Source organism: Rhineura floridana, chromosome 22 (assembly GCF_030035675.1).
Source record: "Rhineura floridana isolate rRhiFlo1 chromosome 22, rRhiFlo1.hap2, whole genome shotgun sequence".
NCBI lineage: Eukaryota > Metazoa > Chordata > Lepidosauria > Squamata > Rhineuridae > Rhineura > Rhineura floridana.
The window spans coordinates 7,064,661-7,089,341 of NC_084501.1; the positions used below are offsets into that span (position 1 = coordinate 7,064,661).

Genomic DNA, 24,681 nt, shown 5'->3' on the forward strand with positions numbered 1-24,681 from the left:
CGACGCACCTAAGCCCCTTAATTCCAATGGATCTGCGCAAGTACCACCACCCTTGAGCGAGTTTAGCACCATCTAGTCATTGGTCTTTTGTTTGGACCCCCTGCTATGTCTGAAAGGCAGCCCTCTGTACAAGCTAGGAGGCAACCTTGCTTAGCTTTGCACTTCACTGTTGCAGGGCTCCAGCACTGGAAGTAGGTTCTGGATTGGTTATAGGGACAACCAACTCTGCACGTGCCCCGAAGCACTCTTGCCTTGATGGTTTTGCCTCTCCTGTTTCAAGCACTGTTAACAGACGCCAGGGTGGCGTGACAAGGAGGCAACTCTCCTTGGCATTGTTGAGCTGGGCTCCTCCCGGAAGACTGGCAACTAAGGCTAGCACAATGTCCTCCCGAAAATATACATACAAAGGGGGGGGGGGGAAGCACGGAGCGCAGCTGCCGCGCAGAAGCCCACAGGCGTGACTCATGACACCCGGAAAAGACCAAGGAACTGCTGCGCGCCATCAACCGCATGAACCCGGTGCGGGCACATTCGCGCGTGACCAACATAACACGGGGTTGTAACCAATGTCAGCCAAGCGCCGGGTAGACCCATTGACGTCAACAGGCATGGCGCACCCAGGCCCCTTCCTTCCAATGGATTTGCGCTCCCAGAAACGCTGCGGCGGGCTGCAACCCGCGGCGGCGCAGCAGGCACGCCCACGCGTGACCAACGGAACACGCGCTTTCCCCGAGCGCGCAAAATCCTCGCAGTGGAAAACCGGGCCCCTTCGGCGACGCGTGCCCGGGGTGCAAAAAACCCGCATTGCCCGAGCTTTGGCCTCTTTCCACGCCCCCCCCCCGCCGTCCCACAAGCCGGGCTTGCAGGGGGAGGGACCTCTCGTCCTCCCCCTCCCCAAGACGCATCATGGCGCTGCGCCTGGACGCCGCCGGCTCGTAGGCTGCGCGCAACGGTGCGCCCTCTCCCAATCGGGGGGGGGCGGCGTTGGTTTGCCTCTGCCGCCACCGCCGCCGGCCTTGGCCGCTTCTCCGGGCCGGGCGATGCGGCGGCGGCGGTGGGGGTGGACGGAGCCGGGTCCCCCCGCGACATTCTCAAAGGCTGAGCGCCGGAGCGGGAGCGCGCCGCCGCCGGGGAGCCGGAGCCGGGAGGGGGACAGGTGCGTCGGGAAGGGGGGGTAACCCCAATCTGGGGGGGTGGAGGCCAATCCCCCCCACGCAGCTCCGACCCCCCCTTTCCCTGAGCCCTTTAATCTCCTCCAGCCGTGCCCCCTTCCTTCTCCTCTCTCTCTCCCTTTTCTGGGGTTTTCCTGGTCTTTCGGGAGGGAGGGGGTCTCCGTGTGTGTGCGCGCACAGGCGATTGCATACAAAGGCGTTTCAGTTGGCGGGGCTGAACGTGAGAACAGGCTGACCCGGGCAGGGAACCTAAGGTGGTGTTGAGAATCTTTCCCTCTGGGGGTAGAGGTGATGGGGAGGGGAGGGGGAAGGGAGAAGAGAGGGGACGGAAAGGAGTAAGCCCCCCTTCCCTCTCTAGAAAAATTAGCCAAATGCTTCCAATGCATGTGGTTGAACTGGAGGCACCCATGGATCTCTAGGCTGGGTGGCTTTTTAAAAAATAAATAAAGCATCGGTCAAATTTGAGATCTTGTAGACTGAAATATCCCCCCCCCCTTTATATCTGCTTACTTGCGAGTTAGTCCTTTGAGGGAAAGGGGGGCTTGTTCTCAAGTAAATGTCCTTCAGATTGGAGCTGCGAATTTTATTTCAAGGGACTGTGCATTATTATTATTATTATTATTATTAATTATTATTATTATTATTATGTGGCTTCCCAGCTATAAAGTTTTTTTGGAAGATAACCGATACAAAATAAGTTATTAGGGGAGATTTGTGAGTAGAATTCACAGGGACGGAAAGGCGGGTTTGAGTGGGGGGGGAGGTAAGACCCCCCCCCTTTAGGGTTATATATATTTATACACAAACCTGCTTAGAGGCTCCCCTCCCTGCCCACCGTTGCCCTTTGCTGCAAGTTGATTTGATGGATTTGGGATTGCCATTAAGGGTGACGGGTGTGTGTGTCTTCTCTGTAGGGCCTGATCCAGTAGGAAATGAGCTCCCACATGAGCCTCCTTGAAATGAACCAGAGCTGCAATGAGGCTCGTGAAGGAAAAAAATCAGATGGGTTGGCCCCCTGTTAACTGGCGGTGGGGTGGATGTGTGTAAATGGGGACAGTCATGAGGTCTAGTGCCCTTGGGTTGAAAAGAAGCCAAAGCTGTGAACTAACTGCTTGGGAGGGGCAAGTTAGTTGACTCCCCCCCCCCCAGGCTGGGCACTAGGTTACATCCCCATGAACATTCTTGTGTTGATTTCATCACAGCAGTGGTTCCCAAATTTCCCCCCCCCCCCAGGACACCTTGAAAATTACTTAACGGACCACTTAACGATTTTTCTGCCTGTTGTAGCAATTGTCATGCACTATGCTAGATGCCGTACACTTTTTAAGTGTGTTTTTCATTGTCTCTGTTATTCCTTGTATCGTGTACGATTTGCATTCCATGGAATTCAAATGGTAACGCGATCAAATGCAATGTGACACGGAAAAGAAGCGATACAAGCAAAACAATCAGTATGGGTATTCAGTGTGGGCATGCCACCGACCACTTGAGTGTGATGCTCTGGACCGCTAGTGGGCCACGGACCACAGTTGGGGAACCCCTGTGCTACAGTGTTCAGAATAGCAAATGTCAGCTCTCGCCGGGATGGCGAAATGTTTAGAGATAGATTTGATAAGCTGCAGCTGGTGCAAAATGTGGTGGCGAGACTGCTCACTGGGGCAGGGTATCGCTAACATGTCACCCTGCTGCAGAAAGAATAGCACTGGCTGCCCATTTGCTACCGGGCCAAGTTCAAGGTTCTAGTTTTGGTGTACAAAGCCGTATACGCTTGGGACCAAGATACCTAAAAGACCGTTTTATCCCTTATATACCCAGTTGATCACTGTCCTCTGCAGGTGAGGGCCTCCTGCAGATACCATCTTATCAGAAGGTCCGTTCCACACAACATAGGAAGCAGACCTTTAGCGTTGAGGCACCAACCCTTTGGACTTCCCTCCCCCTAAATATTAGGTGCCATCTCTGTTATATTTTTGGTGACTACTGAAGACCTTCCTCTTTCAAGAAGCCTTTTTAAGTTGAGACCTTATCCCAATCTGCCTCTGTGTTGTAATTAGGGATGGGAAAGAATTTCGATTCAGTTTGCATTTCAAGCAGAATTTCTCAAATTCACACTTTCCAAAACAATATGAGAAGCGTAACACAGCCATCCTTCAAAATTTGCATTTATTAGAATTTTGGGATGCTGCTCACCAACTAAACAACATTTACAAAAATGCATATATTAGGGGAAAGTGTGCATAAAAATGAATACGTGAGTGAAAATAACAGGCAGAAAGGCACGAAATGAGAAACGGCTTGCAATGATGTGTACCTTTGTCAAAACTGCCTACAAAAATGTGTTTATTTGTAGAAATTCTCACTAAAATGGTGAATTTTCATGAGGATTTTTTTTTTTAAAAAAATTGCAGATCGCTGTAGAAATGTAGAGAGCTGAATTTAACATTGGAAAAATGAGAAAGGGAGAGAACTGAAATTGACAGATCTTTCCATCTGTAGCTGGAATTGGTTTTAATACGTTTTTAAACTTCTCCTTTTATAAAGAAGATGTTTTTAAAGCTTTTTTAAAAATGTTTTTAAAGATGTTTTGTTTTAATATCTTTTAAAGTCTGTTTTTATGATGTTTTAGGGTGTTTTTGTTTGCCGCCCTGGGCTCCTGCTGGGAGGAAGGGCGGGATATAAATCAAATAAATAAGTAAATAAATGAATAGCAGATGCTCTGCTACTGAGCTATGGCCCTACCTCAACTCTTTGTCACATAAAGATCTGAGACTTAAGTTTCTTGTAGGTGCCAGACTGGAGATAGCTTCCCATGGGAAAGATCTAAGAAACCTCTCTTGTCAATAATTGGCATGCCAGGCTCTGGCAACTGGCTTTAGATGAGAAATTAACCCAGAAACGGAAAAAGATCTAGAGGAGAAATTCAGAGAGACAAATTGTCAGTATGGTTCCAATTTATTACTCATGTTAACACAAGGTATAAAACACTTTTCTTTGTGGCATGACTCACAGGTCCCAGCTGTGCCTTCGTGGGGGACGAGAGATTTCTTCTTGCCATGCTTATTTCTTCTGCACTGTACATTTTTGTATCGTATCTGCTTAGCCTTTGAGCATGTGCAGAGTGCCACACAGACCCACACACCCTGGCTGTCACGGTCAGTCCTTTAAGGCACCTTTTAAATCAGGGGAGGAGAGCCGGTGGGCCCTCCAGATCAGGGGCTCCCAAACTGTGGTCCGTGGACCACTGGTGGTCTGTAAGCTTCATTCAAGCGGTAACCTAGCAAAATTCACATTGTTTTTTTAATTGTGTTTTTACTCCTTCTTTAATTGTTCTTGCATTGCAATTTGAACTCAGTGGAATGCAAATTGTAATGCAGTAAAATGCAATATAGGAAATGAAAGAAGCAACAGAATGCAAGTCAAGTTTATTGCTTAGGGCCATAGGCCACCGCAGGGTCATATACAGAGTACAAAATATAAAATCCAAATGGAAAACGTAAAAATATAGAATACAGGTATTAAAAATATGAATTAAAAAGCACAGTACACAAGAAACAGTTTAAAACTAAGGACAGTGAGTACAATTACATCATACACCCTTGGACACAGGGCCCAGGTCAGGCCAGCTAAGATTTATCTGAAGACCTTGCCTGTTTTTGAAACTTAATCCTGATTTTTGTCGCAGCAAAAGCGAAATTTGGCAACAGAATGCAATTGAAACCATCCGGCGTCTAGCACAGCGCACTACAATTGCTACAACAGGCAGAAAAATTATTAAGTGGTCCACTTGGACCACCAGCAATATTCAAGTAGTCTGTGGGGGAAAAAAAGTTTGGGAGCCGCGCCCCCAAATGTTGTTGGTCTACACAGTGCCGTAACTAGGCAGGTGCACAGGCACAGGGCCCAGGACGAAGGGGGCCCTGAAATGGATTTGCTGAAATGAAAATTATTTATAAACAATTGTTATATCGTATTTGTGTTGTTATTATTTTTCCAAAAAAAAAAAAAAATTAAGGGGCCCAAAAATAAAACCTTGCACAAGGCACATGAAAAGCTAGTTACGCTACTGGGTCTACAGCTCTCATCATCCCCTGACCAGCAGCCATGTTGGCTGGGGCTCACGGGAGTCCAGCAGCATCTATGGAAAGCCACAGATTCCTCTCTCCTGATTTAAAGGGAACCTTAAAGAAGGGACTGGCAGACAGTGTGTGTGTGTGTGTGTGTGTGTTTGGCACTCTGCACATGCTCAGAGGCCGATAAGTGGATGAAACAGTGCACAGCGTGTCTCTTTGAAATCCCCAGAGAAGTAGCAATCCAAGTAAGTGTGTGTGCCTCGGCCGTCATCTGTGGCATTTCAAGCAAGACCTCTTGGATCTCACGGGGGTGTGTTGGGAGAACAGCAGATGTCAGGATCTTTGCAGAACAAATCTGAAATAAGGTGCCCTGTGGGAACCTGTATTGAGTATCTGACACCTCGAAATAATGTATGCTAAAACAAATGTGCATCCATTGGTTTGGTTTGCATAATTTTTGTTGTTCTTTTGATAGGTGTGAATGTTTTGCAGAACGTTAAAGACCTTAGGCTGAAATCCAATACATGTCTACTCAGAGGTAAGCTTGGGTTCAATGGGACTTACTACCAGGTAAGTGTGTCTTGGATTGCAGCCTTAATAACTGTTTGCTCCCTGCACCACCAGCTTCTGAGTTTTTGTCTTGGCCTTAAGGACTAGACACTTTGCTTTAAAAAAAAAATAGCCAAAATGCTTGAGATGCCATTTATGGTACTAGCTGTTGCACAAATGGCTTTTTTAAAAAGCCAATTCCCATATGGCCTCATTATATCTGATTTAAAGAGTAAAGACATGATAATTTTTGAAGCAAATTGGCAGACATTGAATTGAATTGAATGCAGCAAGGGTTTCCGCTTAATTAAAATATATTGCATTTTATGCAGTTTTGAAGTCTGGTTTGGCAAGGATGTTTATGCTACAGTTGATTCTTGTAATTCTACAGATTTTATTAAAAATTTGACTTATTTTCCCCTTTTTAAAAAATTGTGATTATAAGCATTAAATGGAAATGGACTGCCTTCAAGTCGATCCCGACTTATGGTGACCTTATGAATAGGGTTTTCATGGTAAGCGGTATTCAGAGGGGGTTTACCATTGCCTCCCTCTGAGGCTAGTCATCCCCAGATGGCTAGGGCCTGCTCATCTTGCCACAGCTGCACAAGCCAGCCCTTCCTTGTCCGCAACTGGGCTCCTTGGGACTCTGCAGCTTGCCCACGGCTGCACAGGTGGCAGGGCACGTAACCCCTGAGCCACTCCCTGTGGGGTGATCTTTAGCTGGCCTTTTAAACCCAGGAGACACAAGCAGGGATTTGAACTCACAGACTCTGGACTCCCAGCCAGGCTCTCCCCACTGTGTTATACTAGCTGTTATTATAAGCATTAGTGGTTTTTTAAAACAAGAATAAAATATAAAGTAAATAGCAAGATCTGGATCCGGAGCCTGGTCTGTGTGTGTGTATAGAGGTTTTTAACCCTTTTCTCCCTGCTATGGTCCTGGATATGTCACCCTCCCCAGATCTGCTATTTGCATAGGAAGGATAGCTCCCGTTTACACCGTTTTCCTCTAATGCAAAGAGCAGGAGGCTTAATCCAGATTGGAACCATTTATTTTTATTTATTTATTTAGTTGCATTTCTAAACCGCCCTATAGCTAGCAGCTCCCAGGGCGGTGTACAACATGATAAAACCACAATATTTAAAATACAGCAAGTGTGTATTGCGCAAACAATATAAAACATTATATAAACAAAGTAAAAGAAAACTAGAAATAAAATAAGTAAGATTAAAAGCATAAAATACATTAAAATGCCTGGGTGAAGAGGTGGGTTTTTACCTGGCGCCTGAAAAATGACAGGGAAGGCGCCAGGCGTATCTCATCTGGGAGGGCATTCCATAATTCGGGGGCCACCACCGAAAAGGCCCTAGATCTTGTTACTGAACCATGGCAGGTGGTAAAAGGTTTTCAGGGTCTCAGTCTTGATGCCTGCTGTCTGGTGGCTTCTACTTTAGGGAAGGGCTGTAGCCCAGTGGCAGAGCATCTTCTTGGTATGTAGAAGGCCGCAGGTTCAGTCCCCAAAGGCATCTCCTGGTAGGGCTGGAAACACTCTGAAATCCTGTCTGAAACCCTGGAAAAGTAACCAAAAAAGGCAAGGTCACAGGGACCCAAGTGACAGTAAAATGCCAGAGATTATTAGAATGTCAGCAACTACACAGGTAATCGTATGCAAGAATATGCAAACCTAATATGAAAACTGGAAACAGATTAGGGAATGACTCATGGATGGCAGCATGAAGAAGCAGCAGGAAACAAGATGCAGTCCAGGAGATCTCGTTAATCATTATCTGAATCATTTGGAGAAATTATTTGGGTGTTTTTCATAATATCGTGGACACAGCTTGGAGTACTTATATTTTGTAATTTTGTACATCCACAGTTGCATATGATCACGTGTTCAGTTGTTCGTGTTCTTGGATGGCTTTGAAAGAGGATTAGACAAATTCACTACCAGCAGAAACCAGTAATGATTTGAAATGAATGCTGATGAAAGTTAAAGAGGAAAGCACAAAAGCAGGACTCCCGCTGAACGTCAAGAAGACTAAAGTAATGACAACAGAAGAATTATATAACTTTAAAGTTGATAACGAGGACATTGAACTTGTCGAGGATTATCAATACCTTGGCAGGGTCATTAACCAAAATGGAGACAATAGTCAAGAAATCAGAAGAAGGCTAGGACTGGGGAGGGCAGCTATGAGAGAACTAGAAAAGGTCCCCAAATGCAAAGATTTATCACTGAACAGTACAGTCAGGATCATTCAGACCATAGTATTCCCAATCTCTATATACGGATGTGAAAGTTGGACAGTGAAAAAAGCGGATAAGAGAAGATCAAAATTTGTAATGTGGTGTTGGAGGAGAGCTTTGTGGATACCATGGACTGCAAAAAAGACAAACAATTGGGTGTTAGAAAAAATAAAATCAGAACTATCACTAGACGCTAAAATGATGAAACTGAGGTAATCATACTTTGGACACATCATGAGAAGACATGATTCACTAGAAAAGACCATAATGCTGGGAAAAACAGAAGGGAGTAGGAACAGAGGAAGACCAAACGAGATGCATTGATTCTATAAAGGAAGCCACAGACCTGAACTTACAAGATCTGAACAGGGTGGTTTATAACAGATGCTATTGGAGGTCACCAATTCATAGGGTCACCATAAGTCGAAATCAACTTGAAGGCACATCACAACATTAAACTCACAGAGGATCAGGCTATCGGTGTCTGCTAGCCATGGTGTCTTATGTTCTGCGTCCACCGTCGGAAGTCTGAATGCCAGGTCCTTGGAATCCCAAGAGTGGGAGAGTTACAGTTGCACTCAGGTCATGCTTGCGGGCTTCCATTGGACATCTTAGCAATCATAGAATAGTAGAGTTGGAAGGGGCCTCTAAGGCCATCAAGTCTAACTCCCTATCACGATAAGTTTATTGTTGCTTGGGGTCCTGTGTCTTTGGCTTGTTGTTGTTTTTTAATTCTGGACAGCTGCTGCCAGTCAGTGCAGACAGTACTGAGGTAGATGGATCATTGATTGGATTCTGCCTAAGGCACACAAGACATCCATGCAATTGTGGATGTCGCCTTGTCTAGGTTGGCCTCGAGACTCTCGGGGATCGACAAATTCTGTATGTGCGTGGTGTGGTTGTGTTCTCCCTCTTCACTTAAGTGAGGGGCTCTTGGCTCAGTGGTAGAAGACGTGTTTTGAATATGGGAGGGCCAAGGTTCAGCTCGCAGTGCCTGTGGTTCAGAGGAGTGTGCCACTTAGGAGTGCTAATGATTAAGTGGCATAGACATGCCCGAAATGAAATAAAAGTCTCGGGTAGCAGATTATGGAAAAGACCTGTCTGTGCTGAAGAACCTGGGGAACTGCTGCCTGACAGAGTAGGCGATGGCTGCGGCAGATGGGAGTTGTAGCCCAAAACATGTGGCGGGCATCGGGTTGGGAAAGGCTGAAGCAGGCAATGCTAAGCTAGAGGGAAGCTCTGAAACCCAACAGACTTTCAAAATTCAGGTGAAGCGCTAAGAAATGCTTTCTGAATGGTGTTGCAATAAAACTGCCCCCCCCTTTTGTGTTTCAGGGGCAGCGTGTCACTGAATGCTCAGGGTGCTTCTAGATAGTTGCCATTTTGCAGTGGGATTCAATCACGTTCTGACCAATTCACATTGTGTGATTAAAGTGGGTTTACATAGGAATGCAGGAACCAGCCTTAAAACAATCAGACCGTCGGTCCATCTGGATCAGCATTGTCAACAATGCACGTGGCTCTCCAGGCTTTTAGACAGAGGATATTCTCAGCCCTAGTGGAGATGCCTTTCGGGGTATCGAACCTGGGACCTTCTGCTTGGAAGGCAAATGCTCTGCCCCTGAGTTATGGCTGGGTTAAGCCACCTGCATCCCTCAGTCATTTTTTTGTCGCCTGGACATCAGGAAAAACTTCCTAACTGTTAGAGCCATACAACAATGGAATCTATGACCTAGCAAGGTAGTGGGCTCTCCGACACTGGGGGCCTTCCAGAGGCAGCTGGACAGCCATCTGTCGGGAATGCTCTGATTTGGATTCCTGCAGTGAGCAGGGGGCTGGACTTGATGGCCTTAGAGGCCCCTTCCAACTCTACTATTCTACGAAATGCCCTTGGAAGCGAGCGACAGCTATTGCTTGACTCTGTGGCATCTGACGTTCCTGCAAACAAAGCAGGGTGAATGCTCAATAAACAGGTCATCTGAAAGCAACCCCAGTTGCTGGTGACTAATAGCGGGAGAGGACGGCTTCCTTCCTTGCTTGCAGGCTTCCCAGAGGCACAGCTGACCACTGTGGGAAATAGGAGGGCCATAACCAGGGGTGTAGTCGTCCAGGGTCACAGTGGGTCATCGACCCCTTACTTTTTTGGGAGCAGGGCCCCAGCGAGGCCCTTATGTGTGAGCCAGTCCTGGTGAAAGGGGAACATGTTAGCCAGTGGGAAGAGTCCTTGTCCTTCCGTGCTGACTGGAGCCAGTTGGATTGAAAGGAGGTGAGTCAGCCCTGGAGAAGACTCTTCTCAGTAGCTGACACATAGCCTCCTCTTTCATGCTGATTGGCTCTGTTGTAGCAGAGTGTGGATCTGGAGATAACAGAGAGCAAGGGAGGTGAGGGAAAGTGGAAAAAGGAGCGTGTGTAGGGGGCATGGTGTGACTGATGAAGGGACCCTGCACTTCTGAATTTGCCAGTACGCTGTTGGCCATAGCTCAGTGACAGAGCATCTGTCTTCCTTGCAGAACTTCCAAGGGTTCAGTCCCCAAAGGCATCTCCAGGTCAGGCTGGGAGGGACTCCTGCCTGAGACCCTAGAGAGCTGCTGCCAGTCAGTGTAGGCAGTGCTGAACTAAATGGTCCAGTAGTCTGACTCAGCATCAGGAGGTTCCTCCGTTCCTGTGGGCTTTGGTCTGATCCAGGGGTCCTCCTTTGGCTACTGTGTTGGAGGATGGTTCAGATGCCGCTCTCCTTGGCAGTCTGCGATGGAAGTGTGGACAGCCCCTGAAGTGGGAGCTTTGTGGTTTTTTCTGTGCGAGGAAGGAAAGAGAGGTCTGGATGGATAAAGGTAAAGGTAAAGATGTCCCCGCGCTTGTAGTGCGAGTCGTTTCCGACTCTTAGGGTGACGTCTTGCGACGTTTACTAGGCAGGCCGTATATATGGGGTGGGATTGCCAGTTCCATCCCCGGCCTTTCTTTACCCCCCAGCATATGCCGGGTACTCATTTTACCGACCACGGATGGATGGAAGACTGAGTAGACCTCAACCCCTTTTACTGGAGATTCGACTTCCTCCTTCCGTTGGAATCGAACTCCAGCCATGAGCAGAGCTTCGGCTGCGTTACCGCCGCTTACTGCACCACGGAGGATCTTTGTGGATGGATAGTTTGGTAGATATGATAAGGTCAAGTAAAAAAAGTCAATTTCATATAGCAGATTCTCCATGCCCTCTGTCATTCCAGACCAGGAGGCCCCAGGTTCAATGGGAAAGGGCCGTAGCCTGCTGGATCAGGCTGATGGCCCACCTGGGCCAGCATCCTGTTCTCAGAGTGGCCAACTGGATGCGAAACTCCTAAGCACGACCCGAGCACAAGAGCAACTCTCCCCTCCTGCAGCTTCCGGCAGCTGGTGTTCAGAAGAATGCTGCCTCCGACTTGTGGAAGTAGAACGTGGCCGTCATGGCTTGTAGCCCTTGATAGCCTTATCCTCCATGGATGTGTCTGAAAAAATGGAAATGGACGGCCTTCAAGTCGATCCCAACTTATGGAAAGATTCTGCGGTTACACACAGGGTCACTCTCTTTGCCTGTACTGCACATAAGATCCGTGCGGCACAGCTGGCTCAATTGTCGAGTAATTCATAGGGGATAAGTTTTGCCCTGTACACCTCTTGAAATTTACCAAAGAATGTTTTAACTGTAGTTTTATATAATGATCAGCGATTCTGTATGTTGCAATGGCCTATGGCTAGGCAATAAAACTGACTGACTGACTGACTTATGGCAACCCTACGAATAGGGTTTTCATGGGAAGCGGTATTCAGAGGGGGTTTACCATAGCCTCCCTCTCAGGCTGAGAGGCAGTGACTAGCCCAAGGTCACCCAGGGAGCTTCTTGGCTGTGTGGGGAATCGAACCTTGGTCTCCCGGGTCGTAGTCCAACACTCTAACCACTTTTAAAGCTATCCAAGTCCGTGGCCATCGTCGTCTCCTGTGGAAGCGAGTTCCACAGTTTAACTCTGCTGTCCGAAGAAGGCTTTTCTTTTGTCTGTCCCGCATCTTCCAATGTTCAGCTTCGCTGGAGGTGCACGAGTTCTAGTGTTGTGTGAGAGAAAAACTTTTCCCTATGCACACCGAGCATCGTTTTATACACTTCTAGCACGTCACCGCTGTCTCGCCTTTTCTCTCGACCGAAAAGCCTCAAACGCTGCAGCCTTTCCTCACAGGGAAGGACTCCCATCGGAAGCCCTGATGGCTCTTGAAAGGAGGCCATTTCTTCTGGTCTGGTGATTATCGTTTGGCTCAGCATAAGTCAGGAGCTGTCTCTGCCTTCAGACATGCAAGCTTTATTTTCTCCTCTCCTTGCATTGAGCCGCATAATCCCTCAGGCAGAAAGGATGCCATTTGGGTCAGGCACCCCTCTTGGCCAGAGACGGATGAATATTTCCCCACAGCCAGATTAATATTTCTAGTGGCTGGGTTATTATTTCGCACACCTCGGGCAAGTGATTCTTGGTTACGCATGGCAATGCTAGGGCTGTCGATGTGCAGATTGCACCCCAAGCTGTGTGGTTCCTTTGGGTTTGTCTGTGTGGCTTCTGTTCGGTTTGTGTGTCTACAGATCCATCTCGGGGGGTTCGATTTAGGATATTTCTCTAACTTTGCCCCCAAATCACTGGGCTATGGAGTTTTGCCTGACATTGCCTTGCCTTGCCTTGCATAGGGACATGGGAAGGTGCCACTGGTCCAGCCAGCTCAGTGTTGTCACTGACTAGCAGCAGCTCTCCACGGTTTCAGCAAGGAGTCTTTCCCAGCCCTACTTGGGACCTTCTGCATGCAAAGCGAGTGCTCTACCACTGAGCTACAGCCTTGTCCCTATACTTCCCCTGCACTTTTTCTCTTACCTGGAATTTTAGGACTGTTAATTCCTTCCCTCGGGGCAGACCCACTCCAACAGTTAGAGCACACTCAATGCATATTCAAAGCACATGACTCCCTCCCCCCAAAGAATCCTGGGAACGGTAGTTTCCCTTCGCAAAGCTACAATTCCCAGCACCCGTAACAAGCTACAGTTCCCGGGATTCTTTGGGGAAGTCATGTGCTTTAAACGTACGTCGCATGCACTTTAAATGTGTGCTGGAGGGCAGATTGCAAACAAGCAGTGTGTTCGAGGCTTAATTTAATCCAGGCCTTAACCTCAGCATCCATTTCCAAACAGCAGAATGTCTGAAGAAATCATCCTTGAAAGGTCTTGGGTTGTAACCAACTTAGGTCCTATTCAGAGTAGACCCATTGAAATCCATGGGCGTCAGCTAGTTGTGGCCAAAGATTCCAATGGGTCTACTCTGAGTGAAGACTTTCTTGGGTACAAACCCTTGTTTTTTCAAAATGTGGCTCAAAATGTCCAATTTGGGGTGGGCGGGGCGGGTTTGTTAAGCAAAAGTGCCAAATCCACTTTAATTGCATGATCTGAATTTGCCAGTCTGTGATTGACACCCCCCCCCGGGCAATAGAAATTGATGCTTCCTCTGTTTTTATTTGGCCGTATATAAAGATATATTTTGTTTATTTATTTATTTACTCATTTACTTAATGTGCTCTTCTTTTTTCCGATGCTGTCATTGTGATGTTTATGCTGTATATATTTATCTTCAAATCAAATGTTAAATCTTTTAAAAAAGGACAAGAAAAGAGAAAGGAATCCATTTTTTTGAGATCCAGGGGTGAGTGTTTGAGTCAGGATTGACCTTTCCAGCACCCTGTTTGGAGCCTGAGGAGCCCCAGTTGTAGCCTTTGCCAACCTGGGCCCTCCAGATGTTTTGGACTACAACATCTGGAGGCCGCCATATTGATGAAGGCTGACCTATTCTGTCAAGTCTAGATGCACCCTGTGATTGGTTCTGGAATACCACTTTTGGATTTTATTTATTCATTTATTTTTAATAATAATAATAAATTTAATTTCTTCGTCGCCTATCTGGCCGATGGCCACTCTAGGCGACTTACAAAATCATTAAAATACAATTAATAAAATACAGTAATACAATATAAAAACAATACATCTGCAACAACAATATTAAAACTGGGCAGGAGGCATTACAGTTATAACAATTAACCCTCCCCGGATACCCCGAAGGCCTGTTGGAAGAGCCAGGTCTTTAAGGCTTTCCGAAATACATTTAGGGAAGAGGCGTGCCGGAGATCTTGTGGGAGGGAGTTCCAAAGAGTGGGGGCCGCCACTGAGAATCCCCTCTCTCTAGTACCCGCCAATCTGGCTGTTTTTGTTGGCAGGATTGAGAGAAGGCCCTGTGTGGCCGATCTTGTCGGGCGGCATAATTGGTGGCGTTGAAGGCGCTCCGTGAGATAAACTGGGCCAAAACCGTGTAGGGATTTAAAGGTCAATACCAACACCTTGAATTGGGCTCGGAAAACAACTGGTAGCCAGTGTAGGCCGAACAACACTGGTGTGATGTGATCTCGGCGGCGACTATTCGTAAGTAGTCGAGCCGCCGCATTTTGTATCAGTTGTAATTTCCGGACCGTTTTCAAGGGTAACCCCACGTAGAGCGCATTACAGTAGTCCAAACGAGAGGTGACCAGGGCGTGTACCACTAGTGGGAGCTGGTGAACAGGAAGGTAGGGTTGCAGCCTTCGTATGAGGTGTAGTTGGTACCAGGCTGCCCGGCTCACTGCCGAAATCTGAGCCTCCATGGACAGCCTGGAATCAAGCACAACCCCAAGGCTGCGGACCTGGTCCTTTAGGGGTAGACTCACCCCGTTGAACTTCAGGTCAATGTCACCCAACCTTCTCTTGTCCCCCACAAGTAGTACCTCGGTCTTATCAGGGTTCAACTTCAGCTTGTTCCTTCCCATCCATCCACTCATGGATTCCAGGCATTTGGACAAGGTCTCCACAGCCAACTCTGGTGAAGATTTAAACGAGAGATAGAGCTGAGTGTCATCCGCATATTGATGACACTGCAGCCCAAATCTCCTGATGATTGCCCCCAGCGGCTTCATATAGATGTTAAATAGCATGGGAGAGAGGATAGAGCCCTGTGGCACACCACAATTGAGAGGCCAAGGGTCTGATACCTCCTCCCCCAACGCTACCTGTTGGTACCTGTCGGAGAGAAAGGAATGGAACCACTGTAATACAGTGTAAAATAGTGCCTCCAATTCCCAATCCCTCCAGGCAAAGCAGAAGGATACTGTGGTCGACAGTATCAAAAGCTGCTGAGAGATCGAGGAGGACAAGAAAGGTGGATTCTCCCCTATCTAATGCCCTCCTCAAATCATCTACCAGAGCGACCAAGGCTGTTTCAGTTCTGTGACCAGTCCTGAAACCCGATTGGTATGGATCCAAATAATCCGTTTCATCCAAGTGTGCTGACAACTGGTTGGCCACCACTCGCTCAATGACCTTGCCCAGAAATGGTAGATTCGAAATTGGGCGGAAGTTATCTAACACTTGGGGATCCAAGGAGGGCTTCTTTAAGATGGGCTTTACAATTGCCTCCTTGAAGGCTGATGGCATCACACCCTCTTTCAAGGATGCGTTTACCACCGCTTTGATCCCCTCGCCCAATTTCTCTCTGCAGCTCACAAGGAGCCACGAAGGGCAAGGATCAGTAAGACAAGTGGTTGGCTTCACAGATGAAAGCACCTTGTCCACTTCCTCAGAAGGGAGAAGCCGAAACCGATCCCAATTTACCGGCATGCAACTGGCCAACTCTGGTTCATCCACTGTGTCCACGGCGCACGGGATCGAGCTCCGTAAGTGTTCGATTTTATCGGCGAAGTGTTTTGCTAATAAGTCACAGGAGGCCTTTGACTGTTCCAAGGGTTCCTGAGCAACTGGACCGACCAGGCTTCGGACCACCTGGAACAGCCTCCTGGGACAACACTCTGCAGACGCAATAGAGGCAGCAAAGAAAGTCTTCTTTCCTACCTTTATTGCCACTTGGTAGGCAGCTACTGCTGCTGTAACCTGTGTCCGGACATCTTCGGAGCGGGATTTCCGCCACCGGCGCTCTAGTCGTCTCACCTCCTGTCTCAGACTACGCAACCGCGGTGTATACCATGGTGCTAGCTGAGTTCTATTCAGGGGGAGAGGACGTTTCGGAGCCACCCGGTCTAATGCCCTGGTGATCCCCACGTTCCACTCCTTCACCAGGGTTTCGACCGGGCGACCTTCAGCAGGTTCCAATTCCCCAAGCGCAGTCAGGAATCCATCCGGATCCATCAGGCTTCTGGGGCGGACCATTTTAATAGGTCCTTCACCCCTGCGGAGGGGGCATGGCAACGAGAAGTCCATATTTACCAGGTAGTGGTCTGACCATGACACAGGAGTGGCAAGAATCACTCCCAACTTCAGACCACTTCTCTCCTCTCCCAGGACAAATACTAGGTCGAGAGCATGACCGGCTACATGGGTGGGCCCAGTATTACTTAGGTGCAGTTCCCAGGAAGCCATGGTTTCCAGGAAATCCCGAGGGGCTCCTATGAGAGCAGCCTCAGCATGCACGTTAAAGTCACCCAGCACTAACAGCTCTGGGGACAATGCCCGTACAGCCGAGACCACCTCCAGCACCTCGGCCAGGGAATCTGCCGTGCAGCGGGGTGGGCGGTACACCAGCAAGATCCCTAAACTGCCCTTCGGGCCCAACCTCCAGTACATACAATCAACAAATTGAGTCCTATGGAGGGGAGGTCTGGCAAAAACCAAGGACTGTCAATAGATGACTGCCACACCCCCTCCCCGCCTTCCCACCCTCGGCTGCTGTGCGTAACGGAAACCTGGCGGACACATGGCCTCAAGAATTGAAGCAGAGGCTTCGTCCAGCCAAGTTTCCGTAATACATGCCAGGTCTGCGCGCCCATCCAAGATCATATCATGGATGAGCGAGGTTTTCTGAGCCACAGACCTGGCATTACATAACAGCAGTCGAAGGTCGGTAGGAACCTTGCGTCCCCCAGTTTTCGTCTGGTTCTGAGCAGACCCGGAACATGGGATGGATATAATGCATCTGTCCCGTGTTCCCCTATTCCGGCATGGTCTGCTAGCAGCACCCTTCCAGCGCCTGCCGCCCAAACTTCCTATAACTTGGCCCCCCACCTCCCTCTCCGGCTTGCACATGCCTCAATCCCTATCTGCTTATCAGCAGGCCACCCACCCTTATAAAATTAGTCCGGAGACCCGCCTCCGGAAGGGGGCATAACTTGACCCCTTTCAGCAAAGCTTAGCTGGCCTTATAAGCCACGTGCCTGTTCTTTGTGGAAAGGATGCTTAGTTTTCCCCAGTGAACCTCTCAGCATTGTACAACATTCTCAGTTTTTGATTTTCTGCTTATATCTAGGAACATAGATAAGGAGCTGCCTCGTTCCAGGGTCAGAGGGCTTGTGCCCTTCACCCAACTTTGCCTACTCTGAGATTGTACTTGTTTTTAGGGAAAGCTATGGTACGGGCTCAAAATCGCGTAGGATGGGTGCCTTATTTTGCTGGAGTCCTGTGCTGCTTGACAACTGTCGAACAGGCAGCAATTTGATGGGTGCTGCTGCATTCCGCTGGCGTGGAGATATGGTCAGGTGAAACCAGTGGAATTTCTTCCTGTCATGTAGTTATGAAAGGGGTTTCATCGGGGACCTTGCTAGGGAAAAAAGATTGGCAACCCCCAGGTTCCGAGCGATTTATGTTCAGTTTGGATTCATAGGGACATGGGAAGGAAGTTGTCTCATCAGTCGAACAATGAGTCCATTTAGGCCGGTGTTATCTACTCTGACTAGCAGGGTCTCAGTCAGAGAAGGGTCCCATCGTCTGCTGGCTGATCCTTTTAAGCAGAGATGCTGCTGACTGAACCTGGGGCCTTCTGGATACAGCACACCGCCTCTAGTGTGAGAGTGGTAGTTCGTTTGCACTAAACTCCCTTAGGGTGGCTCCAGACTGTCACTGTTTTGCAGGAAGGATTCAAGCACATACGAGAAATTCAGGTTTGTGCAAATAAAATGGATTAAAGCTCTGTGTTGCTGTGCAGCAACAAATCTCCTTTGGGCGAGGGGGACAGGCTTTTTGCAGTTAGGAAAGTGACGAGGCAATGCATTGACAAATGTGGGATGAATGGTTAACAGGAAGACGCTAAATCAGAATCCGTGCAGAACGAATGCTTATTGTCATATGACCTCCCCTCAAACAGAACAAAGATCGAACAGAGGGCATTTCCTGACAAGCATTGTTTCTTGAGTATTGTCTTGATCTGTTTGCAGGGAGATTAGACAATGTTGCCTCAGAGCAAATGTTATCCCGCATGTTGCGGTGGATTTCCGCATCGCTTTCCTTACTGCAAAAAGTCCAATCTTTTGGGCAGTGGTGGCTCTGCGTCAGTGGGATCTGCTGTGGGTTTTAGTCCAGACCTTTAAGGAGCTGTCCTAGGTGCGTGCAAGGCAGTTGCTCAACCCCGGAGCTACGGCCCTTCCCCTGGGAGAAGCAGTTTTGTTGTGCAAGACCTGCCAGGCAACTAACTGCGCAACCTGAACTTGCCAGTATGTGACTGAATCCCACCCAAGCGCAGCGACAGGCTAACCTCAGCATAAGCAGATCAGGATGAATGTTAATATATATATATATATTCTGGAGGATCCCACTCTAGAATTCATAGAATATTGGAAGCTACCTTCCAGCAGGGCCATTGAATCATAGAATAGTAGAGTTGAAAGGGGTCTATAAGGCCATCAAGTCCAACCCCCTGCTCAATGCAGGAATCCAAATCATAGCATTATTCATCAAGCCTGGTATTCTCTTGCTTTGACTCGCAGCAGTCCTCCAGGATTTTAGACAGGATCCTTTTCCAGCCCTCCATGGAGATGATGGGGATTGAACCTGGAACCCTTTTCATGCAAAGCAGATGCTGTACCACTGAGCTACGGCCAAGTAAAAGCCGCAGCAAGAGGTCTGTCTCAAGAAGCATTCAAGAGGCAGCTGGACAGCCACCTCTTGGGTATGCTTTGAGTTGGATTCCTGCATTGAGCAGGGGGTTGGACTGGATGGCCTTATAGGCCCCTTCCAACACTACAGTTCTATGATTCTAAGTCTAACTCTGAGCAAGGGAGGCTGATTACCAGGGCAAGGGGGCAGATCCCCAGCAGTATTATTTTTCAAACCCCAGAGCTGTCGCCCAGCAGTCCTGTGTCTCCCTTCTCCCCGCCCCGCCCTTCACATTCATAAATTTAAAATCATTCGGAAACTCCCTTGAGTCTTTTCTGTCCATCACCTCTGCTGGCCATTCACTGCTGTGAACAGCGTAGCCCTTCACAAGCACAGCACAGCCATTGGTTATGGCCAGCAAGTCCCACCCTTCAGCTGGGGAGGGAATTTGGAGGAGGAGCATCCTGGCTTAACCTACCACATAGGGTTGATCAGTTAGATCAGGAGAGGGGAACTTCTGACCCGCAGTGTCACCCAAACCCATGCCCACCTGACATCACATGTCCAGTGTGGGGCAGTTAGAGGTGCAGCCGATCCCTGCTGGTGAAAATAGCTTTGCCAGCCTTGTGTTTGGTGCTTGGGAAGCCCCGAGCATTGGGCTGGCAAAGCCCCAGCTGGTTGGTGGGCGCTTGGGAGTTTTACAGGTGGGCAGGGCAAGCCACGTGTCGGTCATCTGGCATCATAACGATGTCCCACCCACCTGTCACAGTTTGCCCGTGGGGGATGGGGACAGGTAAAGTTCTGGCTCGCGGGACCAAAAAGCTTTCCAACCTCTGAGTCAGATGCTAAGAAATTGTACCACTGCATTGCTCAAAGCATCTTTGCAAGAGAGAAGGATGGGGAATAAATCGAATCCAGTTGTCCTTGCCTATCATGCCCCCCCCCGGTTGCCCCATCAGGTCCGGTGGTCACCAGCCACCACTGACTCTGAAGCATTAAGCAGTCCAGCACAAGAAAGGAATTGGCCTGCTTGCTCTGTGCATTAATTTTCTTTTGTTATCTGTCTTCTCCTCCCCTATCTCCGCATGGTATCGGTCAGGCCTCTGTTAAGATATGCCTGAAATCTGGTACCCCCAACAAAGTCAGCTCTCGTCAGAGGCTGGTTATGTGGCTGAGATATAAATAACCCCCTCGCAGCGGAGCCAGGCTTTTGTGGCTTGGAGGGGGGTGAACATGGATCTTTAGTCCTGTCCCCTCCGAATTCTCCAGGGCAGCTCTCCTCTGCACCCTAATGTATTTGGGGTCCCTGCAAGCTGGGAGCTAGCAAAGGGCACGTTCAATTGACCTAGAGTTCATTTTAATTTTAATTCTGGGCCAGAGCTGAAGCCCGGCTTTCTCACTCGGAAGATGTCAAAAAGGATATTGTACAGCTGGGAAAGGTGCTGAAATGGGCAGCCAAAATATTCACGGGGCAGAGGGGCTGGAAAATCTCCCTTCTAGGGAAAGTCTTGACAATGTTTGGGACTTTTCAGTTAAGAGAAAAAGGGGAGGAAGCAGGTAGCGGGGAGCTTGAGAGCCAGTGTGGCGTAGTGGTTAGAGCGTCGGACTGGGCCCTGGGAGACCAGGGTTCAAATCCCCACTCGGCCATGAAGCTCACTGGGTGACCTTGGGCCAGTCGCTGACTCTCAGCCTAACCTCCCTCACAAGGTTGTTGTGAGGATAAAATCAGGGGGAGAATGTGTTTGGATGCCACATTATTATTGTTGTTGTTGTTGTTGTTGTTATTGTTATTGTTTATTAGATTTATATCCCGCCCTTTCTACCAGTAGGAGCCCACCTTGAGCTCCTTAGAGGAAAGGTGGGATATAAATATAATCACAAATAAGTTTTATTATTTATTTATTACATTTATAGCCCGCCTTTCTTTTCATGATAGAAACCCAAGGCGGCTTACTTATGGTTCCCAGGAGGTCTCCCATCCAGGCGCTGACCAGACCTGACCTTGCTTATCTTCAGCAGGGTGCTGGCCTCACGTGCCTTCAGACCACAGCCTGGGTCTATGCATAGATTATTTGCATCTATGCAAATAAATGCATCAATAAATAAATGATAGAGTTGTGTAAAATATTGCATGGTGTATATGGGGAATCTGTGGTCCTCCAGAGGTTGGACTGTAACTCCAAGAAGGATGCAGACAAATTGGAACAGATTCAGAGGAGGGCAACAAGGATGATCAGGGGACTGGAAACAAAGTCCTATGAGGAGAGACTGAAAGAACTGGACATGTTTAGCCTGGAGAAGAGAAGACTGAGGGGAGATATGATAGCACTCTTCAAGTACATGAAAGGTTGTCACATAGAGGAGGGCCGGGATCTCTTCTCGATCATCCCAGAGTGCAGAACACGGAATAATGGGCTCAAGTTGCAGGAAGCCAGATTTTGACTGGACATCAGGAAAAACCTCCTAACTGTTAGAGCCATACGACAATGGAACCAATGACCTGGAGAGGTAGTGGGCTGTCTGACACTGGAGGCATTCAAGAGGCAGCTGGACAGCCATCTGTCGGGAATGCTTTGATTTGGATTCCTGCATTCAGCAGGGGGTTGGACTTGATGGCCTTATAGGCCCCTTCCAACTCTACTATTCTATGATTCCCATCAGCCCCAGCCCAGCATAGCCAGTGCTCAGCAACAATGGGAGGTGCCGATATTTGGAAGCAAAAGAATCTGGCATAGAGAAAGGGGATGAAGAGAAGTTTTTCTCAGTCTGTCATAATACTAGATTCTTGGGATCATTCAGTGAAGCTGAATGGTGGAAGATTCAGGAAGTCCTTCGTCAAAACACTACGATTCTATGATTCTAACACGAGGGACAATGAACAGCATTCCTCCAGATGATCTAGGTGGACCTTTGGTCTACTCTTCTTACGTTCTTAAGGTTATGTTCTTATGTAGTTCTCAAACCCTAGATAGGTGGGCAGGAAATACTATCAGTAGCATTAATAGGGCTCCTACTGGGAGGTTGTTCGTTTGGTTAATTAATTAATTGGGCTCCTACCGGGAGGAAAGGCAGGATATAAATTTAATAAATGAATAATAAGCACTGAAGAAAAGGCCCTCTTTTAATTTATAATTACCTGATGCATCTTTTCTGATGTTGACAACAGCTTCTGGGCTTGAACCTCTTATTTATTTGTTTAAAAATGTAAATGTACTGCCTTCAAGTCGATTCCGACTTATGGCGACCCTATGAATAGGGTTTTCATGAGGCTGAGAGGCAGTGACTGGCCCAAGGTCACCCAATGAGCTTCATGGCTATGTGGGGATTCGAACCCTGGTCTCCCAGGTCGTAGTCCAACACCTTAACCATTACACCATATGAAGAGCCTTTCTAAATGCACCCTTCATCCGGTCATTGCACGGCGGGTCAGAGTAGTCTTTAAAACAGTAACAGCAAGCCAGCAAACAGGAGCACTTAAAATGATATGGATTAAAATATTTTACAGAATAAAAAAAAAACCCTACCAACTACAACAGCAGCCTAACACCCAAATGCCCATGCAAACGTGCTGGGGCCAGTTATCCATTGGGAAGGAATCCAATAATTGGGGCACCCCCACCGAGAAGGCCCTACGCTGTGTCACCCTCTCCCACGACATACTTCCCCTGGTGTTGGGGCCTTAGCAGTGGGGATCAAGGGAGTGTCTCTTAGGAGGGGAGCACTTCCCCCCGCCCTGGAGTTTATTTTGATCCCTGCTATCACATATGTTTTTTTAAAAGTTAAAAAAGATTCCTTTGGCATAATTAATGTTTCGGTCTTGCAGCAGCCCAGAATCCTTAATTAGCACCTACGATTGCCAGAGACAGGATAATAGGTATATTTAAAGCCCTGGTTGGGAAGTAATTTGTGGGTTTTGGATTGTGGAGGAGCCAACAGCAATGGCTCCTCTCACTCCCTCCCTCGCATGGAAAAGACACAGCAAAGGTCTCTTTAACCCCCACCCTCTATTCCCTAGCCTGAGATCTGTTGCAGGGCGAATTTTTGCAGAGCCCACTTTAACTGCACATCCACAATTGCATCCTTTTGCATCTCTGACGGTGCTGCGGGAGGGAGGGGCACTTAAGTCCTCAAGCGCTCTGTCCAGCTCTGGGGGCTGCATTTTACAGAGAATGTAGACAAACTGGAATGGGTTTGGAGGAGGCCAGTGAAGATGGTCCCGGGTTTGGAAAGCCAGTCCTGCGAGGGAGGCTTGAAGGTACTGGCTACGTTCAGCCTAGAGAGGAAAAGGCAGAGAGGGGGATGTGACAGCAAATGCCTCGAAGGGCTGCCCCAGCGATGAAGGCAAAGACTTGTTCTCTGCCACCATCCCAGAGGACAGGCCGCGATCTGTGTTAATGGGAGGGTGTATAATGAAGGAAATTATGCCTCCCCGGTTATATCCATAGCTGGGGGAGATGTCTCATTCATGTTGGAAACAATAAGCAAGTTGCTTCCCATTGCTCTGGGAGGGAAATATATATATATTTCCTGTGAGAAGCGGCTTGGGGTAGGGGCAAAGGGGTTTCTAAAGATAGATAATGCATCCTTGTTCCCGAGAGCTGGGAGCATGCAAAAGGAAGGGAAACAACAGAACCAAATCCCGCTGCTGAGTTTACATCCCAAATGCTGTCTCTTCCCAAGGGGCTGGAGAGGGGTTTTGTCCTTGTTTGGGGAAAAGGCAGTGCTACAGACTCAGAATTGCATAGGATAGTCCCCTTGTTCTTGGCAAAGTTTAGCATTGTTTTAACAGCTGCAGAACAGGCAGCCATTTGATGGGTGCTGCGTTTTCCTTGCAGGGAGAAGATCTGGCAGGGAAAGCTGTAGCTGTGGAATTTCTGCCTGCCGTACAAATGAGAAAGGCACTCTTGCCAGCCAACAACAACAATAACGTGACAGCCCTGTTGTTATGTGGATTATTTACCTTTATGCTTCAACTACCATACTCAAATTTAGTTTTTACAAAATGCATTAAAACACTGATATTCAAGTTTAGCTTCTCAGTAATGCTCATAGCTGATATGGAAATTCCCAGTTGATGTCATGACGACTGGCAGGACTCAGAGAGCTTATAGCCCCAGAACTTATTTGTGGTCCCAACATTTCATCCCTGGAGCAGGTAAAAATAATTTTTGAGAAGGGAGTGCTTCAGGGCTTGTGCAGAGTTTGCGACTGGGGAACCAGCAATGGATTTTCATTGTAGTAAATTGTTGTGGATCTCGAGGGAAACAATCCTGCACCCCTCCCCCCATCATGGACATAGGATACGGGATAGGTCAAAGTTCGTTTTGGGTCCAGGGAGGGGCATTTAAGCTTCTACCCACTGAGCTGCTGCTTTGAACTGTCATACAAATAAGGAATTGGGGACCAGGAACCAAATTCAGCCTTGAACTAATTCCTATGGGGTCTGAGATTGGAAGCGAATAAGAGGGTTTGATTTTCAGGGTGCCTTTCAACCTCTTATTCTAGGGCAAGAGTTCCCAAACTCTGTGGTCCATGAGTTTCATTCAGCTGGCCTGCAGCGTATCAAAAAATAGAGTTTAAAACCATACAGCATCTAGCACATTACAATTGCTACAACAGGCAGGGAAAACAATCATTAAGTGGTCCACCCAGACCCTCGGCAATTTTTAAGGGGGGGGGAAGTTTGGGGACCACTGTTCTAGGGGTTGCAAGTGCAGAAACGAGAGAATTGTGGCT

At 48.0% G+C, this 24,681-nt stretch overlaps 2 protein-coding genes across 2 annotated transcripts in view; both read left to right on the forward strand.

The window, feature by feature from the left end:
- The first annotated feature begins 566 nt into the window (after positions 1 to 566).
- On the forward strand, positions 567 to 24,085 carry LOC133375152 (activated CDC42 kinase 1-like). The gene is made up of 3 exons (XM_061606718.1): positions 567 to 1,156; positions 5,718 to 5,780; positions 23,781 to 24,085. The coding sequence occupies exons 1-2, from the start codon at positions 567 to 569 to the stop codon at positions 5,740 to 5,742; spliced, it is 615 nt and encodes a 204-aa protein (XP_061462702.1). The 3' UTR covers positions 5,743 to 5,780; positions 23,781 to 24,085.
- The window catches only part of GAL3ST3 (galactose-3-O-sulfotransferase 3), a 37,928-nt gene continuing 21,007 nt past the window's right edge, over positions 7,761 to 24,681 (forward strand). Inside the window, 1 exon segment of the mRNA XM_061605867.1 lies at positions 7,761 to 7,841. Coding sequence (XP_061461851.1) covers positions 7,776 to 7,841 — 66 coding nt within the window. The 5' untranslated portion in view covers positions 7,761 to 7,775.